Source organism: Canis lupus, chromosome 15 (genome assembly GCF_003254725.2).
Source record: "Canis lupus dingo isolate Sandy chromosome 15, ASM325472v2, whole genome shotgun sequence".
Taxonomy (NCBI): domain Eukaryota; kingdom Metazoa; phylum Chordata; class Mammalia; order Carnivora; family Canidae; genus Canis; species Canis lupus.
This window is the reverse complement of record NC_064257.1, coordinates 63,710,743-63,732,410: the sequence shown is the minus strand read 5'-3', so window position 1 is coordinate 63,732,410 and position 21,668 is coordinate 63,710,743. Positions and strand designations below refer to the sequence as shown.

The 21,668-nt window shown below is 44.0% G+C and overlaps 1 protein-coding gene across 1 annotated transcript in view; it reads right to left on the bottom strand.

Annotated features, from left to right (window-relative positions):
- Nucleotides 1-21,668, bottom strand: part of ANXA10 (annexin A10) — a 98,656-nt gene that overhangs the window by 31,289 nt on the left and 45,699 nt on the right. Inside the window, exon 3 of the mRNA XM_025435917.3 lies at nucleotides 20,661-20,755. Within this exon, the coding sequence (XP_025291702.1) occupies nucleotides 20,661-20,755 (95 nt within the window). The remainder of the gene's footprint in view (nucleotides 1-20,660; nucleotides 20,756-21,668) is intronic.

Below are 21,668 nucleotides of genomic sequence, written 5' to 3'. Positions count from 1 at the left end.
TTGTACTGACACATAATGGAGATATTCCCTTCAATATGTCTGGTAATGTGCTTCCACGTGAATTTGTTCTCTCCGTACAATGCAATAAACTTTAAAATATATATGGGGAATCCCAGATATTTGAAAGTCAAAAAAAATATTTCTGGATGATTCAAGGATCAAATAATAAATCACAAGGAAGTCAAAGAATATGTTGAATTTAATGAAGGTGAAAAATACATGTTAAAATTTGTAGGATGCAGGTGAGACAGTGTTTGAAGATAATTTTTTAGCTTTAAATATTTATTTAAATATTAAAATATTTATGTTATAAGAAAATATAAATATTTATGTTAAAATATTTATGTTATAAGAAAATATAAATATTTATGTTATAAGAAAATATAAATATTTATGTTATAAGAAAATATTTATGTTATAAGATATATAAATATATATTTATATAAATATATAAACTTTATATAAATTTATGTGAACTTATAAATATAAATATATTAAAATATTTGTTATAAGAAAAACATATGAAATAAATGACCTAAGATTCCACATTAAAAAAAAAACTAGAAAAAAAAAAACTAGAAAGAGTAAATTAAATTGAGAATAAGAAGGAAGAAAAAATAACAGGATCAGAGACCAATAACATAGATAATTGATAAATATTAGAAAGTACCAATAAAACGTCTGATTCTCTAAAAAAAAAAATCAGTAATGTTAATGAAGTTCTAATTAGACTTATCAAAAAAAAGAGAGAAAATACAAAATATCAGTATTTGGTATTTTAGAGTGTCATGTACAAATACTACAGACATTAAAGGAAAAAGAAATTTTATGGACACGTTAATGCCACTAAATTGTAAAATTTAATTGAAAAAGGCCCATTTCTTGAAAGATACAAATTATCAGAGAAAACTCAAGCAGAATTTTACACTCAATCTGAATTTCCTTACAGTAATCAAGGAGATTGAATCAATAATTAACTCCACCTTGCCAGTCTCTAGACCCCAGTGGAATCAGCTATAAAATCCAATATGTAAAATATGTCAAAAGAGTGACATGTAACGACGAGATAGGATTTATCCCAGGAAGGCAAGGTCAATTTACACTTGAAAAAATCAATAAACTCAATTCCTTGTAAGTAGAAAAGCTGCAAGATATCAATAAATGTAGCAAAAGCTTTTGAAAACGTTTAACATATAAGCATAGGAAAAACTCTTAGGGAAGAATGGATAGAAGGAATTTCTTCATGTTGATAGAAGGAATTTCTGAAACTTTAGAGTTGAGATGACGCGATCGTGAACAGTGAATACTCCTGCCCCAGGACTGAGAACAAGGCAGAGATACTTGCTCCTAAGCCACTTGTATTCGTGTCACGCACGACGTACACACCCAAAAAGAAAAGCTAAAACTGTGAATCTTGCAGAAGAAAGCGTAGGAACAAATCCTGGGTCTTGGTGTAGCAAGGAATTCCTGGATAGAGTACGTAAACGTAGCAATCCACACGTGGAAAGAAAAAAAATGATGCATTTCACTTCATCAAAATAAAGACTTGCGTTCTTCCAAGGAAACCACGCGTGTTTGGTTTCACACGTCCGACAAAACACTTGTGCCCAGAAGGCATAGAAACTTCTTAAAACCCAATAATGCAAAGACGACCTGATCAAAACACGGACCTGGGATCTGCGCTGTTAGCTAACCTAGGAAATAAGCAAATGAGCGCTAAGAGCGGAAAACGATGCTCACATTGGTCATCAGAGTAAAGGGAGTTAAAGCCACGATGCGCTACCACTGCACGTTGTTTGGGGCGTCTAAAATCACAGAGACGGCCAAAAGAGGGTGACAGGAAGGATGTGGACCATTTAGGGCTATCGTGCCTGTGAAAACTCATCAGGTTGTATTGAAATGAGTGTTTCTTATAAACGTGCAGTTTATATCCTCAATATTGTGGATTTTGAGTTTTATTTTAGCGTGTTACTTTGGCATCTGCGAAGCCGATGTTTCCTAAAGCTTGGATTGACGTAGCTCTTTCAAATAGATCCTTTCCTGCATCTATGGGCTATGCTAGTTAACACTCAGGTTCAAATGATCATTTAATTTAGTAATTTTCCGCATTTTTTTCCCACCCTAGAATCAAACACCCCTTGTAACACTGGGGCCGCACAGCAATGCATCCTTACCTGGGGGGCAGCGGGGGGCGAGCGGGGCTCCTGGGTGGGAGGCCCTCCAGAGCGGTAGTATAGCACCTGTTTGGAGCAGGGGTGCTTGCTCTCCCCCCCCGCCCCCGGCTGAGCGTCGCTGGGATGGAGGGGAGCAGGACCCGCAGTTGCCCCTGGCTCCAAGTGGCCTGGGAATCTGCAGGTTCTCTGAGCGACTTTGGCCGCCGGTCATTGCAATGTCCCTTCCAGTCCGGAAAGCAAAGGTCCTCCTCGTGGAGATTTAAGCAGAGGAGCGTGATGACCACGTGGCCCACCAAGTGTCCCCGTTCCCACCTGTCAGGTGGTCTCTGCACGTTGGAACGACCCTAATGGTTCATTACCACGAGAACCAGAAGATCCCACTGTACAGGGGGCAAAGCCGTGGCACGCAGAGCTCAGCTCGAGGAGCAAGTTCCACGTGGCCAAAGAGCAAGTGCTGGAGCCAGGAGTCCGGCTCCCCGTGTCTCCCCTGGACACGCGCCGTGGGAGCTGCAGGGGCAGGTCAGCCAGGCGGTGCGCACAGCACACAGGGCCGAAAGTGCTGTTTCACTCAAATCCGGTGCAGCCCCCCGAAGGCTCGGGTGCACGTGGACTGGGCGACCCCCTTCTACTGGGAGAAGACGGGGCGGCTGGCAGCCGACGGAGAGGCGCACACTGGGGTGACCCCTCCTCAGGGCCCTCCTCTAAGTGGGGCCGTTGTTTGCTTGCCACCCTGCCCTGTCCTCGCATCCATCGCTCCAGACCCCCACAGCCGGGCGACAGCGGTGTGGTACCCCCAGTCCGCAGGACCCGGCCTCTCCCTCGGGCCTCCTAGGTGCACGGTTGAGCCCGGGACGGGGCCGAGCACAGGGCGTGCGCCTCGCTCACGAGTGAGTATGTGAACTAGTGCAAGCATGAATGACCGATGTCCACCCAGACAAACCCCCCTTTTTTGGGCAAACCCCCTTTTACTGATTGCAGGTAGAGCATCGGGTCAGCGCTCAAGGGGACAACGGCTTGGGCCTCGCGGTCCCGAGGCCGCGGCTGGGGTGGGCAGGCCGTGGCCCGGCGGGTGCGGCGCGGGCTGGCGGGGCCTGGGGCACACGGCAGTGGGCTTCCAGGATTTCCGTGAAGGAGACCGTGCCAAGGCCCTCTAATGGCCTTGGGGTCTGGGGTTCGGGAGGGGAGCCTCTGGGTTGCATCCTGGCCTGCCGGCGGGGTGCTCAGCCCCTCGGCGCCGGCTCCCCTCTGTGACGCGCACCCAGCGGCCCTGATCTAAGTCCAGGGACACGCAGCTCAGATGGAAAGCGTACGATGTTTCTGGGCCATATCAGACGTACTCAAGTGTCTTTCCTGTCCTCAAAGTGGATTCCGTAACTCGCTGCTGATAGGGAATGGCCGGGTCTGGACCGGCTCCCCCCGAGTCCTCTCTCCCTGGCTCTTTCTCCACGTCAGGATCGCACCTACTGTGTTATTTCCCTCAACGTTTGTGTCATCCAAGCGTCAGTAGCTTCTATTGTCTCAACTTAGCAAGACACCCAGAAGCAGGGGCTCTTCCGCCTTCTTTCCCGGCTACAGGGCTCGGCCCGGCCACAGTCATCAGCCCCCTCTGGGAAGGTCAAAGCCTCCGAAGGACCGTCCCTCCTGCGTCTGCCCGGAGCGACCCTCGGCACACCGGGCAGAGCCACCCCGAGCGCACACAAGTCCCATCAGTCGCTCAGAGGCCCGTCCCCTCCTCGCCCAGGGCCGGCCACCAGGGAGGCCGCCGTGTGGTTGTCCGGGAAGCGCACGTGGCTGCAGGGGCTCGCAGGTGTCCTCGGCCACCTCTGGGCCTTCATCTCCTGCAACCCCCCTCCTGGCCTCCCGCTCGCTGAGCCCGGAAGAGCGGGCCTCTGTCCACGCGGGGCCTCTGTCTGCCCTTCCCTCTTCCTCCAACCCTCTTCCTCTAGATGTCCTGGGGGTCGCCCCTCGCTGCCCTCCTGAGCCCTCCTGCCCTCGTGGCCCGGCCTTTGTCACACGATCTTAAATCCTACCCGGTTCCCTAGTACTTACTGCGTCCCTCACCAGGCCTCATCCTTTTCTCCGTGACGCTGTCACGTTCTAACATGACTCAGTTTACCATTTCTTCTATCTGTCTCACCAAGATGGGATGGAAGCTGCCTGGCGGCAGGGCCTTTGCCCTGGTTTCCTCGCCGCGATCACACCAGCCTGCAGGACTGTGCCTGCCACGGGGTGAGCCCGCTCAGAGTGGGTCTAAAATAAATAAGTGGAGCCCACTTGGGACTCAACACGTACCTGCGTGGGGTCATCCTTGGCTCTCCCAAGATGCACAGGGAAGGGCCCTATCGTCAGACAGGTTTTCCGAGCGGAGGGAATCAAGAAAGGCAGGAGTGATAACGGCCTCGCAATGCGAAGTGTGCTGAGCGCCCTCCTGGGGGAGGGGGTGTGATATTATCAGGACATCTGAGAGGAGATCTTGCTTTCCGAGGGGAAGATAAATATTGAATAATATGCTTCAAGAGCTAAAACCTGCACGTTCAAGGAGGAGCCTTCAAGTAGGTGCTCCAGTCAAGGCCTTACGTTTGCACTTGGCTTTATAGAAATAGCCTCGCGGATGCAACCTTTGCAGCGTCACTCACCCCAGCCCGGCCCCCTCTGCTTTCTTGTTTGCCGAAGATCTGCCCTAAAGGGACTCTGGGCACCGCAGTGTGGCCCGGCCGAAGCGAACGGTGCCTGCTCTTCAAGTGGAGCTGCTCTGGGTGACGCTGAAGCTGCAGATCACCCGCGGGGCCGCTCTTCCCGCTGCTCCCTTTGAACGGAAAGCGAAGTGGTAGTTTCTTCTTCCTCGTTCTTCTTACCTTTATATATAATTATGTGTAACCAGGGGCAGGAAGTAGACATATGACCCACATTTTGCTTGTCTGAGCATGCTCAGGGCGACATTTGTGTATGCTTTTAACTTATAGGCCTTTTCCTATTATCATAAAGAACCAATACTCGCTCTTTAAACCCTCAGTGATGTAGGCCCCTCTAAAGCGCGCCTTAGAATTTCTCTTAGCTCCACCTACCCCGATACTCATTGTATAAATACTCGCATAATTTTATATCGTATCATAAAAACATTTGTGCAAGCCGCATTGTCAGCTCACTGTGGTAAATGAATATTCTTTTGAACAGCTCCACTTAACGGCCGTTTTCACACTTTACTTAATGATTCAATTTTCAGCGGGAGTCTGAACTAATTTTTGTCTAGTGATGATGATAATACTTCGGTCTTCTGGAGAAACGTAGTATATTAAGTTTAAAGTCCTCTCCTCCAAACGTCACGTTAGGAGTAACATTCTTTTAAAAGTACGCTTGATCTCGGAATAAAGAGAAATCCCTGGGGGCCAACACCAGGGGATAAATGAAAACCAGAGGATAAGCAAATGAGCTGACCTTGGAGATGATCTTGCAGATGACTGGGGAGAGTAGGGGTTGGTTTTGAGAATGATTTGCTTTAGGTTTCAGTGCCCAGGATGGGATGTTATATGAGGACAAGAGAGCATTTATGGGGTCACTGTAATGCAAGGAACTATGAGGCTGGGAACCTCAATGGATTATACCCACAGTAAAAGTATGAAGTAGGAAAAAAAAATATATCACCCAGCATTGGAAGGTGAGCAGAAAGCTTACCTTGCATTGTCTGGGTTTTAAGTAGAAGGATATTTTCCCGGAGACCTTCACAATAATAGAGCTGTGTCTCCCTTGGGCAGGATTCTTAAATTTATTCTACTGTATGCACAAGAACTGAGACCTCCATGAAGAGAAACCATCATCAAAGTTGATCCAGGGCTGGTGATTCTCCTGGGACACCAGGAAGAAGCAAATGCCAAACAAGTCAGAGATTCTCTGACTCTCCAGAAAAATAAAATAAAATAAAATAAATAAAATAAAATAAAATAAAATAACAATAAATAAAAATTTAAAAAATTTTAAAAAATCTCACTAAAAAAAAGAGCATCACTTTAAAAGTTCTCATAACAAAAATATAGTATGCACTTAAAATCAATTTTCCTGGAGGATAGACAGTGGACTCTACATGTCGCAGAATTAAAACTTCATCAATTTGAGACAATTGGTAACAACAGGAAAAAACACTATGAAAAAATGACACCTCAAAAAGAAAGTAAATAAAATTCTAGAAATGAAAAAGTTCTAGAATTTAAAGACGTAATATATATTTTAAGGAGTAGCTAATAAACAACTGAGTTGGAATTAGTAAATGGGAAAACTACCAGAAAAAATTGTAAAAGATTCCGCAGAAACAGAGAATAGACGATACAAATAAAAGGTTAAGGGACTTGGAAGACTGAATGGCAAGAACCAACTGCTACCGCGGGAGAGAATGTGGGCAATACCAGGGCAATACTATTTCAAATATCATATACTCTCTGAATCCTCAGTTATTTAGAGAAAAATACACAAGCCTATTAACTAATACTGTGAAACTACAGAATATCAAAGATTAAAAAAAAAACTTTAAAACAAACAGAGTAAGAGGTAATCTACAAAGGAAGACTGTTAATGAAAGAAGGGATTTCTCAAAAGTTGTCCATGAAGGCTAGGAAAAAAATAAAAATTATATCTGCAAAGACCTAAGGAAAAGTAACTGGAATTCAGCCAGGAATGCTATAGCCATCTAAACTAATACTCAACAATAAAATGATAAAGGTATTCTTGAGGAGGGGACTGAAATCATACACCAATCATTTGTCATTTCTGGGAGAAAAAAATGCTAGGAAATCATTTTTTTTTTCTTTTTTTTGAAAAACGACATTGAGACCAGAAACACGGAGTTGCGTATTTGAAGAAAAACAAACAAAGAAATTGAAAATTATGAATAAAACTGAAGAGACATTAACCCATCAAAAGCTCAATAATCATTAAGTTGGGGGAGTATAAAATAAGGTAGGATAAAAATATTCAACAATAACAGTATACTGCCTGGAAAAGCCCCCAGCTCTTGGTTACCTGCGGCCCAGCCCGCGAGGCCACCGCCAAGACACAGCGGCACTGCCCCGGGAGCCATGCCCAGGGTGGACGCAGTACCAACCTTTCCAAATGTCAGCCTCCTCTAGACCAGCCCAAAGGACCAAGCCAGCGCCTGTGGCCAGAACAAAACGTGGCTCTGGCCACCGAGTCAGGAGTGCACAAGGTCGAAACACGGGGTCCGCAGGGATGAAGCTGCCACTTCTTGCTGCAGAACTTTCGGTGGGCCCCAGCCATGGAAGTCCGTGTGACTGAGAGGCGCACGGGTGACACACGGGGAGGAAATGTCCTGCTGACTGATGCAGAGCCTCTTGCTGTCCTCCCGTGCCTGCCTTCCTCTCCCCGCTACCCCAGCCTCTGCTGCTTTCCAAAGAGGAATGATCAGGAGTCGCACCAAGGTCTTGTCCCACGGTGGACGAAAACATTCCTGCTGTTGGAGCGTGCTGGGCGGACTCTTGGGAACAGAAGGACCCAATTTCTTAGGAATCTGTTGGATACAGCTGCCAGGTCGCCGTTCTGTGTGGTCCTGTCGGTTGAAATTGGGGCTGCCTCCAATTCAAATGATGGGCGTGGGCAAGGTTTGCAGTGGAAAAAGGAAAACTACGGGAGCTTGTGCTCGAGGCCCTTTGGGCGGCTTTCACTCTTCTGCGAGAACAGCTTCCATGATGGCTACGGTTGGAATGGATGTTCATTGGTCTCCCCTGGGAGTGCCTTCACGTGCCAAGGGAGATGCTTTTGGTGGGAAACAAGCCGCACGTAGGGAAGGGCTTCTGCCTACAGCACAATGGGGACGGTTCAATGACCCCGATGACCACGATCTGCCGTACGTCTCTGTGACGGATGGCTTGTTGATGAGAGTCTCGGTCAAGAAGAGCCAGCATCCGACAGGTGCCTCTTGGTGTCTTAAAATTGTTGCCTTCGTCATACAACTATGCACAGCACTTAACCGAATGCTGATCTCTGGGGATGACTTGTTCCTGGTGATCTCATTTTGGGGAGTCAACTGTGATCAATGATTGGAAAGGTGGGAAGAAATCAACCAATCTCACCTAATGGAGACGGTACACTGAGGGTAACAGCTGGCCTGGGCCCAGGAGAATCATGGTTTTACATTAAAAAAATGGCAGCTATTCCTTTGGGGAAAACTTTAACCCCACTCTGCTTCTTGAAACAAGCTACTGAGTCAATGGAGTCTTTAGTCAATTGCCCTAAATGCCTTGACTGGTTTATTGATGGTTCAAATATGCTAAACCCAAAAGACGTCCATTGGGTGGCCGTGGTTGTTCAACTCAGCAATAGCAGTGAAGAACCAAAAAGGGACTTTTTATTTTTTTTAATGGGCAGAAATCAAGGCTGTTTTCCTAGTTCTGGCCAGTGCCCCTCTTGAAAAACTTTTTAGTCTTTCAACCCACTCTGGGTTGTTAGACCTATCACTTTGGTTTGACCCTTGGAAATGTACAGATTCCATATGAAAAAGGACTTTTTGGAGGGCTGTGATCTATCAAGACAAACGGTGGCTGCTGATGGGAACTTGGGTGTCCCTCTCACAGACGTCCATGGTGAGGACTCATTCCCTGCTAAGACCGACTCAAGCCTGCACTGCCCGTATTATAGTGTTGCTCCCGGATCCGTCATCCTCCTGGACATCAGAACACATGCACTGTCACACGCTGGGCGTGTAGTGTTTTATGTGCTTGAAACCAAGGTGAGCATTTCTTGCCAGCTTTGTGAGCTGACTTGCCTTGACTTGCCTTACTCAGTGTGAGCCAAGTCATCATTCACAGGGCACTGCTCCTGCACAGCCGCGGCTGATGGGACGCGCCAGAGTTGACTTCCTCTTGAGGTTACTAGAAGTCCTGGAAATCGTTAATACTTTGTCAAGTAGAAGCACAGCTGTTCCTGTTGAGTCAGCTGACTCTGGACACAATTATTGTCCTTGAAACTAATCTGTGTCATGTGTTTGCCTTTCCAGACTACTTGCAGTCTGGTACATGGTGCCATGTTTATTATCAAAGTCACTCAACTGATAGACTGATAGTGAAGCTATTTGATGGAGCTCCCATAGTTCCTGCCATCCATTGGTTTCTGGTATTGGTGATAATTGATTGACTCAATAAAATTTCTGACTCTGTCTGCTTTACCTCCTCCTGCTGTACACAGCTTAGTAGGGCCATTGGTCACCAAATGGAATTTTCCCTCCTGGATTATAATCATAGTGAAGTGGGGGAGAGGGTTACTGTGATATTGTGATTATATATATAATATTTAATAACATACATAAATATATACATATTTATATATTTATAAATGTATAAATATATTTAAATATAAATATAAATACTCATATATAAATATATATTTAATTTATATGTTACATTTATAACATTATATATTTATTATTTATATTATTTATATAAATCATGTAATCATATATTTATTATTTGCTAATAATTATTAATAATTATTTACCAATAAATAATATTTATTATCATAAATCATATATTATTATATATTATATATTTTATATTATATTATATTATATTATTTATATATAAATTTATTATAATTTATATGTATTTATATATAAAATATATATTTAATATATGTAATAAATATAAATAAATAAATATATATATTTGGCTTTTATCCCCGTGCCTGGCATAGAGCTCCTGAAACCTTATACTTTTCTGATAGGAGTGAGAGGATCATCTTTTGTTACTCATAAAAACCCCCTTTCAATCAGATCTAAGTTTATGGTCAGAAGGTGATCTTAGAGGGAGGGGGCTGATTACCAGAGGATTGGGTTGGAACCCGCAGCCCTACTAATCTCTAGGAAGACAGGGGGGCGGGGACTATCTCATTCATCAGTGACCAATGATTCAATCACTCGTGCTTATATAGTGAAACCTCTACAGAAACTGTAAAGAGGTGTGAAGTGCTTTCAGGCTGCTGAACGCCTCAAGGTGCGGGGAGTCCTGCACCCTGGCCCACACGCCTTGCCCTATACACCTCTGCCACTTTGCTGTTTCTGAGCTGTATCCTTTATAATAAATTAGTAATCGTAAGCACGGCACTTCCCTGAGTTCTGTGAGCTATTCTAGCAAATTACTGAGCTAAGGAGGATGTTGTGGGAGCCTCCGAATTTCAGTTAACCAGAGGTATAGGTGACAATCTAGGACGTTGAAGTGGGAGACACTTTTGTGATATCGCCTGTAACCTAGGATCTGTGGTTAGTTTGAGAATTATCTTCAGTTTGAGGAAAGTAATTCACACATTTGGTATCAGAAGTGAAGTGTTGAACTGTGTAGAGAGAAACGGGAGTTTTCCTTTAATCATGTAGACTTATTTTGAAAATTTTGCATTCTATCCTGACCAATTTTGGGTATGAAGATTCTTTTCTTTCTTCCAGCATTGTCAGCCTCGGAGTGTATTGGTTACTCTGCTCGGTGGGTGGCCGTCTAAGCAGAAGTGGGCTGAGGATTTGAACCAATTCTAGTTCAGCCACCAAATTACCTCTGTAGTTCCACAGTCCTGGATCATAAGGATAAAGCTCTTTCGTTGGGTACACTGCTTGTGTAACATAATGGCTTTTTTTGAAGTTTTATAAAAACGTCTTTGTCCCTCCTGCACCTGACCCTTCTGAAAGAAAGTTCTGAGTCTGAGTTGGAAATAATACAAAAAATGAAGTCTCAACGACTAGACAAGTGACAGTTTCCTAATGGTGGAGCAAGAGCAACAACCTTGGCAGCTGCAGAGGAAATACCTAATCACATCACCTCGGCTCTGGAAGGTAGGACGACCGCAACTCACTGGTCAAGGTTGTTATTGTGGACGATGGGCTGGTTCTAGACTTCCTCCTTGTGGGCAAAGGTAAGGTCTCTGCCATCGCTAATACATCTTATTGTATCTAAATGAAGACTTCAAGAGGAAAGGTCATGTCTAAACCTTAGGAACAAGCCGCTTAGCTTTTTTAAATAGGCCCTGATGACTTACGGGATTTGTTGAGTTCATTGGGTCCAGGCCCCTGGAGTGACTGGTAGCGATACCGCCAGTTGACCTCCCCCTGCCGCTGGGATCTTTGATAGTTACATGCTATATGAGACAAATTCATGGCTTTAGTCTCAGCCTTCGTTGGAATCATAGGAGTGGCTTCGAGCATGCTGGGCTCCTAGGAGAAAAGCCAATGGTGAAGGGGCATGTAGTGAAATGAGATGACAGGCGATGTTGCTGGAAGACAGTTTTCCGTAGGTCTCGTGTTTCTGAGTGTGGCGCAGAGTGAGGCACCGACAGTCGCGTGTTCTAGACCAGCTTTCCAAGTGTGTTCATGTGGTGAATGGCACCCTCAGGTAGACGGGCTCACCTTAAGTGCAGGGGGCAGCCCTTCGCTCTGCCCATTGTCAATGGGTCAAGTCTCTCATCACATGGCTTCTTCTCTGCAGGGCAACCCACCGTGTGTGCAAATGTCACCTACTCATTTTTGCCTTGACCTTTGGGATCGAGGCTCAGGGAACTGGTGCAAACATTCTGACGTTGTGGCAGCTGTGACTGTGAGTGAGAACCCGTACTTAGCCTTCGCCGCAGGGGCCTCTTGTCTTCTACCAGGATCTACGTTCTCTCGGCTGCTTAGCTTCCCACTGTCTCGGACGTCCAAGTCTCATTACCTTTCACAGCTTTTGGCGCATTGTACAACACAACTTGAAATTAAAACATATGTTTGGAGAAAATATTTATAGTCTACATACACAAGAAATAACTGACGTCCAAATTCTATAAATAATTACAGTCAGTAAATGGCAGACTACTGAAAGAAAAATACACAGAGAATCTAGATTTAAAAGGGGAAGAAGCCAGGATGTCTATTAAAAAACAAAAAAAACATGAAAAGATGGTCAACGTTACATTTTACCAGGGAAAAATGCAAGTTAAAACCATAATGAGATCCCATTTATATCCATAAAATGGGTCACAACTTCAGAAGTTTTATGAAGATTTAAGGGAAATGGGAATCATTATATATTTGCAGCAGGTGGAGTGCAGATTTACAGAATGTTTCAGATAGTTCGAAGCCCAGTCAGAGCCGGCTTCCGCAGCATCTCACTTTCTCCTACTTTCCGTCTTTCTTCTTCCCTCCATCCCTCCCTGGCAGAGATCAGATGTTATTTTAAAGACAAATAATAGTTCAGGCTGTAATGAGCATACACAGAGGTTTTCTGAACTTATAAAATTTTGATTGATTCTACAGAAAATCTTCCTGAAATTATAAATTACGTTCCTGGTAGTTAAGTTTTACCGAAAGGAGTATATCGAATCCATTATATACTTGGAAGATGAGATAGTTGCACCATTTTCTTTTTTCTTTTTTTAGTTGCACCATTTTATTTATTTTATTTTTATTTTCTTTTTAATTTATGATAGAGAGAGAGAGAGAGAGAGGCAGAGACACAGGCAGAGGGAGAAGCAGGCTCCATGCACCGGGAGCCCGACGTGGGATTCGATCCCGGGTCTCCAGGATCGCGCCCTGGGCCAAAGGCAGGTGCTAAACCGCTGCGCCACCCAGAGATCCCAGTTGCACCATTTTAAATTACTTAATTCACGTTTAAGAAATCGATGTGTGATAAATTGTGTGATGAATTTAAGCTTTTGAGGCTAAAACTACATCAGCCCTCAGTTCTAAGGTAGAAGTGAGGATAGACGAACAGGTGCCGCGCCTATCGCTGGTGCTCGTGACAAGACAGTCCTACCTGGGGAGTAGCGAGGGTGATTTTCTAAACAGCTACTTCCTAGGTATGTTGATAGTTCAATATCAGTGTTTTTAATCAAAAGCTGAGATATAATAGCAAAAAAATAGCGTTGTAAGAACAAGATGGGTCTGAAGAGTGAACCAGACTCTTCACACATTCACATGTCTGCCTTTTTTCCCCCAAAAAATTTATATTTAAATTCTAGTTAGTTAACACTTCACGCAGTATTGGTTGTGTTGTTAATTTTATCCTCTCTGACTGGTGTGAGGTGGTATCTCATCGTGGTTTTGATTTAAGTTTCCCTGATGATGAGTGATGTTGAGCATCTTTTCATGTGTCTGTTAGACATCTGTACGTCTTCGATGGAAAAATGTTCACTCATGTCTCCTGTCCACTTCTTAATTAGACTATTTGTATTCTGGGTGTTGAGTTTCATAAATTCTTTATAGATTTTAAACACTAACCCTTTATTATATGTGATTTGCAGACACCTTCTCCCTTCCGTAGGCGACCTTTTAGTTTCGTTGACTGTTTCCTTCACTGTGCAGAGGCTTTTCATCTTCATCGAGTCCCAGTAATTCATTTTTGTTTTTGTTTTCCTTGCCTCTGGCGACATGTCTACCATACCAAGGTCAAAGAGGTTGCTGCCTGTGTTCTCCTCTAGGATTTTGATGGCTTCCTATCTCACGTTTGGTCTTTCATCCATTTTGAATTTATTTTTGTGTCTGGTGTAAGAAAGTGGTCCAGTTTCATTCTTCTGCACGTGGCTATCTAGTTTTCCCAGCATCACTTGTTGAAGAGACCATCCTTTTTCCAATGGATATTCTTTCCTGCTTTGTCAAAAATCAGTTGGCCATATAGTTGTGAGTCCACTTCTGGGTTTTCTTTTCCGTTCCATTGATGTATGTGTCTGATTTTGTGCCAATATCATACCTGTCTTGATGACTACAGCTTTGTAATATACCTTGAAGTCTGGAATTCTGATGCCTCCATCTTTGCTTTTCTTTTTCAAGGCTGCTTTGACTATTTGGGGTCTTTTGTAGCTCCACTCAAATTTTAGGATTGTTTGTTCCAGCTCTGTGAAAAATGCTGTTAGTATTTTGATAGGGATTGCACTAATTATGTAGATTGCTTTGGGTGCTATGGACATTTTACAATGTTTGTTCTTCTAATCCATGAGCATGGGATGGTTTTCCATTTCTTTGTATCCTCTTCAATTTCTTTCTTTTCTCTTTTATAGATTTCAGAGTACAGATCCTTTACCTCTTTGGATAGGTTTATTCCTAGGTATTCTATTGTTTTTGGTGCATATACAAATGGAATTGATTCCTTGATTTCTTTTTCTGCTGCTTCATTATTGGTGTATAGAAATGCAACAGATTTCTGTACATTGGTTTTATATCCTGTGAATCTGCTGAATTCATGTATTAGTCCCAGCAGTTTTTTGGTGGCGTCTTTGGGTTTTCTATCTAGAGTATCATGTCATCTGTAAATAGTGAAAGATTGACTTCTTCCTTGCTGATTTGGGTGCCTTGTGTTTCTTTGTGTTGCCTGACTGCTGACAGACTATTTAAATAATATGTTAAATAGTAATGGTGGGAGTGGACATGCCTGCCTTGTTCTTGACCATAGAGGAAAAGCTCTCAGGTTTTTCCCATTCGAGAAGGTATTAGCTGTGTGTCTTCTGTATATGGCTCATGATGTTGAGGCGTGTTCCATCTCTCCCTACTTTGTTGAGGGTTTTTATCAAGAAAGGATACTGGGGCAGCCCCAGTGGCTCAGCAGTTTAGTGCCGCCTTCAGCCCTGAGATCGAGTCCCACATCGGGCTCCCTGCATGGAGCCTGCTTCTCCCTCTGCCTGTGTCTCTGCCTCTCTCTCTCTCTCTCTCTCTTTTTGTGTCTTTCATGAATAAATAAATAATCTTTTTTTTTTTTAAAGAAAGGATACTGTATTTTGTCACATGCTTTTTCTTCAGCTATTGAAGTATCACATGGTTCTTATCCTTTCTCTGATTAATGCAGTATAACACATTGACTGATTTGTGAATATTGAACCACACCTACCACCCAGGAATAAATCCCACTTGGTCGTGGTAAATAATACTTTTAATAAACTGTTGGATTCGATTTGTTCGTATTTTATTTAGAATTTTTGCATCCATGTTCATCAGATATATTGGCCTGTGATTCTCCTTTTTAGTGCAGTCTTTGGTTTTAGAATCACGATAATGGTGGCCTCGTGGAATGAGTTTGGAAGTTTTGCTTCCATTTTAGTTTTTTCAAACAGTTTGAGAAGAATAGGTATTAACTCTTCTTTAAATGTTTGGTAGGATTCCCTTGGAAAGGCATCTGGCCTTGAATCTTTTTTTTTTGTTTGTTTTTTGGTAGATTTTTGATTGTTGATTCAATTTCTTTGCTGGTTATGGGTTAGTTCAGGTTTTCTATTTCTTCCTGTTTCAGGTTTGGTATTTTGTATGTTTCTAGGAACTCGTCTATTTCTTTCAAATTGCCTAATTTGTTGGTGTATAATTTTTCATAATATTCTCTTATTATTGTTTGTATTTCTGTGGTGTCAGTTGTGATCTCTTCTCTTTCATTCATGATTTTATTCATTTGGGTCCTTTCTCTCTTCTTTTTGATAAGTACAGCTAGGGGTTTATCCGTTTTATTAATTTTTTCAAAGAACCAGGTCTTAGTTTCATTGATCAATTCTACTGATTTTTTTATTTGTTTGTTTCTATATGTTTACCTCTGCTCTAATCTTTACTATTTCTCTTCTCCTGATGGCGTTAGGCTTTATTTGCTATTCCTTTTCTATCCCTTTAAGGGGTAAGGTTAGGTGGTATATTTGAGAATTTTCTTACTTCTTGAGGTAGGCCTTGTGTGCGGAGGGGCAGAGGGAGACGGAGAAACAGACTCCCCGTTGATCAGAGAGCTTGAGGTGTGGGGGTCAATCCCAGGATCCTGCAATCTGATGTGAGCCAAAGGCAGATGCTTAACTGACTGAGCCACTAGGTGCCCCTCAACTGTTCTAAGTTTATGATAAAGCACAACCAAAAAGCCAGCACCAAGGTTTGCTGACCCCAGCTGATGTCTTTGTTCCTGTGCTAGTGAACATGGCAGCACATTGGCACCCTCAGTTCTTTTGTCCCCAGAGAGGCTGTGCCACCACTCCCAAATGCACTCAAGTGGGGAAATGTATCCTCCCTGTGCGCCCCGGGGCATCCTCTGGTCTTGTTGCCTGCTCCAGGTTTCTACGTTCTTTTCCCACCAGAGCACTGCCAAGCTCAACAGGCATGACCTTGGGGATGGTGTGGACCACCAAAACTTCGAACTTTGTGCTCCACTGTTTATGAACACCTGTGGTACACAGGCCTTCTCCTTTCTCCAGTCAGCGGTTTTGGGGAAGAGTTTTTCTCATGCGATTCCTTGTGCGTGCTTTCATTCTTTCTCTCTCTCTCTTTTTGTCTCACTTCTCTCTCTGTGACCAGGGCTCCCTCCCCTTTGTAGCACTTCTGATTCTTTTCTCCCCCAGATCAACTCTCATCAACTCTCCACAGCTCCTGCTGTCCACAGGGTGGCTGATTTCTACCTCTGGCAGCCTACAGCACCCCCCTCTCTTTGGCTTTCTTAACGTCTCTCTGCATTTCTTTTCCTTTTTTTTTTTTTTAAGACTTTATTCATTTATTCATGAAAGACACACAGAGAGAGGCAGAGACACAGGCAGAGGGAGAAGCAGGCTGGCTCCCTGTGGGGACCCCAAGGTGGGACTCCATCCCAGTTCCCTGGGATCATGCTCTAAGCTGAGGGCAGATGCTCAACCCCTGAGCCACCCAGGCATTGCCCTCCACATTTCTGCACTGAGTATCAGCTACGTTAGTCTGCTCAGGTTGCCTTGCCAGTTTACCGTAGACTGGATGGTTTAAACAAAGCAATTTATTTTCTTACAGTCTGAAGCCTGGAAGTCCTAGATCAAGATACTGGCAGGGCTGGTTTCTAGGGAGATATCTTCTGGCTTGCAGATGGCTGCCTTCTTGCTGTATGGTCCCACATGGTCTTTTCTTTATACATGCACTGCTGGTATCTTTTTTTCTTCTTAGAAGAAAGAACACCAGTCCTATAGGATTAGGGCCCCACCCTTATGACCTCATGTAACCTTAGTCATCTCCTTAAATGCCCTATCTTCAAATACAGTTACTTTGGGAGGTTAGGGTTTCAACATTTAAATGTTACAGTTGAGGCTGTAACACCAGCTTTGTGCCTGCCACTGTCATAAGTGCTTTGGACACAGTAATGAACAAAACAAAGACTCCTCTCCTTGTGGGGCTTGTGTTAGGGAGAGATGGCAAACAATAAATAATACGTACATATAAATAAATCAGGTAGTGTGTTAGAAAGCAGTGAGTGTTAAAGAAAAAAAAAAAAACCCAAAAATAGGTGAAAGAGATGTGGGTCCTGGCACAGGCTTTGGGTGGATGACAGTTTTAAACAGACCAATCAGACTGGGCCTTCTGGAGTAGCAGACATTGCCCAAAGCCTTGAAGAATATGAGGGGGGTAGCAGGATAGGTATCTGCTCTTGTTAAATCTGGTGCTCATTCGGTTGAGAACAACAGGCATGGAGAACTTTGAAAGACATGATTTAGAGTCGGATAACCTTGGCTTAAGTTCTAACTTTGTATTGCTCAGGGCAAGTTAGCCTCGGCACTAAATTGCATGACCAACCCCACCATTTTAATGAATTCTACATGCCCGGGTACTTCAGAGCTGATTATCCCTGTTGCAGATGAAAACTGAGAGCATAAATTAGGTTGATTACATCCAGGAATCATTGTCCAAGTGCTGAACTTATCAGGCATGTATAGTTCTCTGCCTAGCCCCAGAGGTGTTTCCTTGTTCCCCTGGTTTTGCTGCACTGGCGATAGCATAGTGTTTACTTTGGTGTGGAAGGTCAGGGGAGACCTCATCATTGTGTCGGTTAATTAATATGTCAGTCAGAGGCGTTCCAAAAAGGCTTTTCATTTGGGTGTAGGGATTAGTGTGCTCTGGGTGAGGAAGAGTTGATGAAAGTCAGCCATCCTTCACTAGTGTAAAATGTCAAGTAGTACGTATTTATGGAGCGTGCCTACACTAGCGCTTTGTGCGGCAGCTAAAAAAATAATTCTGGCAAATCTTGATTATCCATATTAATAAAAAATAATATCAAAGACTAACATACAGGAAATCTCTAAACTCTCACTATGGAAAGGCAAAGATAGCAAAAGTTTAAAGTGGATGATACAGGAATGTCCCCTCCCCTTTTTTAAACATAAATGTAAGTAGGCAAAATAGAATTCCTTAGATTCCCTTGTTCTGTAAATGGAATGCATCTTCTAGGTTAGGCCCTGGGCCGAGCTCTGGAGGGATTGCAGCAAATAACCTGGTCCCTGCTTTTCTAGGGGATTTCAGTCTAGTCATCAAGAGAAAAAAGTGAACCGACACAACCCAGTGTGGCAAGGCCATGGTAACAGTATATATGGGGAGTTCTGTGACCCCCCCCACCCCCCAAGAAGCTAGCTCAGGGCAGAGGGTGAGTGTGACAGGTGGGGAAGGTGGGGAAGGCCACACAAGCAACCGAAACTGCCTTCACAGTGTCATTGCACAAACATGACTAAGCAATCTCAGCACATTATGTAGACATTTGGGCTAGACGGTAGGGACGGATGAATGCATTCCAACTCTCAAAGATTCAGGTTCCGGTAAAGGGAAACACATATAAACAAGCTCACTGATGTGCCCCTAGGTCCTGAGGGGGAAGTTTTGTGAATACAGTAGCAGCACGAGTCCGTTCCACTCTGTTTGGGGTTAGTGGTGTGAGGAACTGTGCATGTCGGGAGGAAGAGCGGGGTGCAGCTTGTGGCGGGAGGACATCAGGCCCCTGAAGTAGATGAAGCAACCTGATTAAAGGGGGGGGCACGGGCCTCAATGGTCTGCAGAAGTATGGATAGCTCAATGGTCTGCAGTCACTGGTGTGTGAAGACGGGAGGGAAGGAGTACGACGGAGAACAGAAACAAAGTAAGCAAGGCTTTGTGTGTCCTGGGAAGCTACTGGCGTATTCTATGGACTTGTGGGTATTTGTGAGGCAGAAGTGAGATAAACACTCAGGGCCCGAGTCGAGAAAGCAGAAATCTGGATTTGGAATTGTTCTGGCTTCCGTGTGGGGGATAGACCAGAGCGGGAAGGCATGAGGGTAGCAGGAACCTGGTAGGAGTTTCCCACTAGTCTGGGTACCAGATGAATCAAGACTGTGCAAGTGGGAGAAAGAGAAAGAAATGTGAGAGGAAGAATAATTCTCAAGGCTGGATAACAGATCGCATGACAAGGGTGTTTTGGAGGAAAGGGGCCAGCAGGATCCACTGTCATCCGTTGGCGCTGCTGTGGTGTTAGCCCAGCTTTCCCTTGCAGTGTGCGCCGCTCAGCAGAAGGGAGGGGGCCACCAACCCTGAGACCCCTGAGAGTGTGAGTTGTTTAACGGATTTTACGTTCCTTGAGTGTAAGTACGTCCTTTCTTAATGTTTTAATCTGTTTTAGTGTAATTTTGTGGGACGTAGTAAAGTAATGCCTCCAACCTAAATTGACCTGACGTATAAAATGCAAAGATGTACGTACACTTTGGGGTTAAAAAATACTGAAAAATGACCACTCTTATAACAGTATGCATATTAAAATTACATTTGATTAGTGGTGCTACCCACAACTTTGATGGTTTCTACATTCTCTTTCAAAAGGAAACTAGCCCTGGGATCATAGGAACATAAGCTTACATAGCAGTTTTACCTGGAAAAAAGAAATAAGAATGCTTGGTTTTCTTCTATGGTTTAACTCAACTAATTTACCCCAAAGAAGGGGTAGCTTCTTTGATTATTAATTTATACTGCAACAGAGGGCTATCCTTTATTTCATGTGTTAGAGCTGGTTAAAGACTGAGGTTTAGAGATGGAGTGAATTTAGAAGAGCTAACTCTATAGGGAAAGCTTTATGATTGCTTCATCCATAATGCTCAGTTGACAAAGTAATTGGTATTTCAGGCCCTTTTGGCCTGAAGAGCTTTTGTTCTGAATCTGTGGTTTAAATGCATAACAGAAGAAAGGAATCTTTAATGGCACTTGCTTTGGAATTAGAAGGTGATTACTTTAAAGCACGATGGATAGTTTTATTGCCTTGAACTATTTTTAACTGCTGCCGTTCTTTTTTAATGGTCTCTGCCACTGCAAGCTGTGAGAAGAAAAGCTAGTACAGAATTCACTTTGGTTGAGGGTTAGGTGAAGACCCGTGGAGAATTGCAGGAAAGATCTTATTTTTCTGACCCAGTGATCATTAGCCCTTTCTCTGCTTTCCCTAAAGCTCGACACAGGGGCGTTTCCAGCACAACGTTTCTGGTCTCACTGGGCCGAGCAGCAGCGTGGGGCTATCGGAACGTCTATTTTGTGAAGCCGAAGGGTCTTTGAGAAGGGGCTGGTTGGTAGAGTCACTAGGAGTGTGAACGTGCCTCACACACGGACACGTCTTTCTTACAGTCCTGGGAACATGTTAGACCCATAGGAACCGTTTCCGACACGCGGTGACTCTGAGATCTTTGTCATTGTGAGACCGAGGAGAAGAGCAGTACCTGTTTTCTGAAACGGTTAGGATTTCCCAGGAGTTTGCCCTAAAATAGGTCAAGCGGAAGAGACCCTACCCGGCCGAGCACGCTCTGGTAGGCCTCTGCGATCGTCAGCCTTTGAGCGGTAGAGCGCTGAGTTAGGACGGCGACCAGCGTGTCTTTGTCGCAGCCTGGAGAAGAGGAATATTCGGAGATTAGTCAAGGTGCCGCTCTGTACTTTGGAAGGAGCCATCATCTAAGGATCAAAAGCCATGGCCCCGGCATCGTCCCCGATGGTGCTTTAGAGCAGTGAGCGATTTTAACTAAAATTGGAATCGTAGAGCAACACTTGATGAGGGCTGCGTTCTTCTTCCCTCTCATTTTAGTGCTGTTCCTACTGATTTCCCCTTAAAAAGATCCAATTTAAGAAATACAGAGGGAGAGGGATAAAATGCATGTCTCTCATCAGCCGCCTCTTCCACTCCACCAAAAAAGGCTTCCTTGACCTTCGAGCTGATCGGTGCTCAAATGGGTGCAGCATCGTTCTCATCTTACAGTTAAGAGACATAGTTTGTAAGGAACATGCACTAAGACAGAAATAACAGCTACGGTTCAAAACCTCCAGAAGGAAGAGCAATGGAGAAGGAAAGTGTGGAAGTGCGAGGGCCGCGTGACCTCCTGGGGGACTGTGTGGATCTCGTGGCCGCCAGGTAACACGGCCTTCGCCTCCTGTAGCCGAGGCTGTTTCTGGGCTGTCTGAGGCCTCCACTTCCTTATATGCCAACTCCCCGTACCGATATAACACCTGAATGCACAGCTAGGTTAGACAAATTTAGCCCTAGTTGTAGTCATAGTAGAGTGAGCAAGAAGGCCTTAACATTTCCCTCAGCTTGACTAAAATTTAGGCAGGTTCTTTCTGACTATAGACTCTTGTTCCCCCTTTTCTGGGAGCATTTGCTTTGGAAAATTTGCAACTGTAGAGTCTTCTTTACTCCTTTGAGAAATAAATCTGCCAATCACTTCCCAGTTTTACAACCCAGAAATGTCTTTCCCAAAAGCTTGGAAGCCATCTCTTGGAAATATAATCATGAAGAAAGAGAGAAT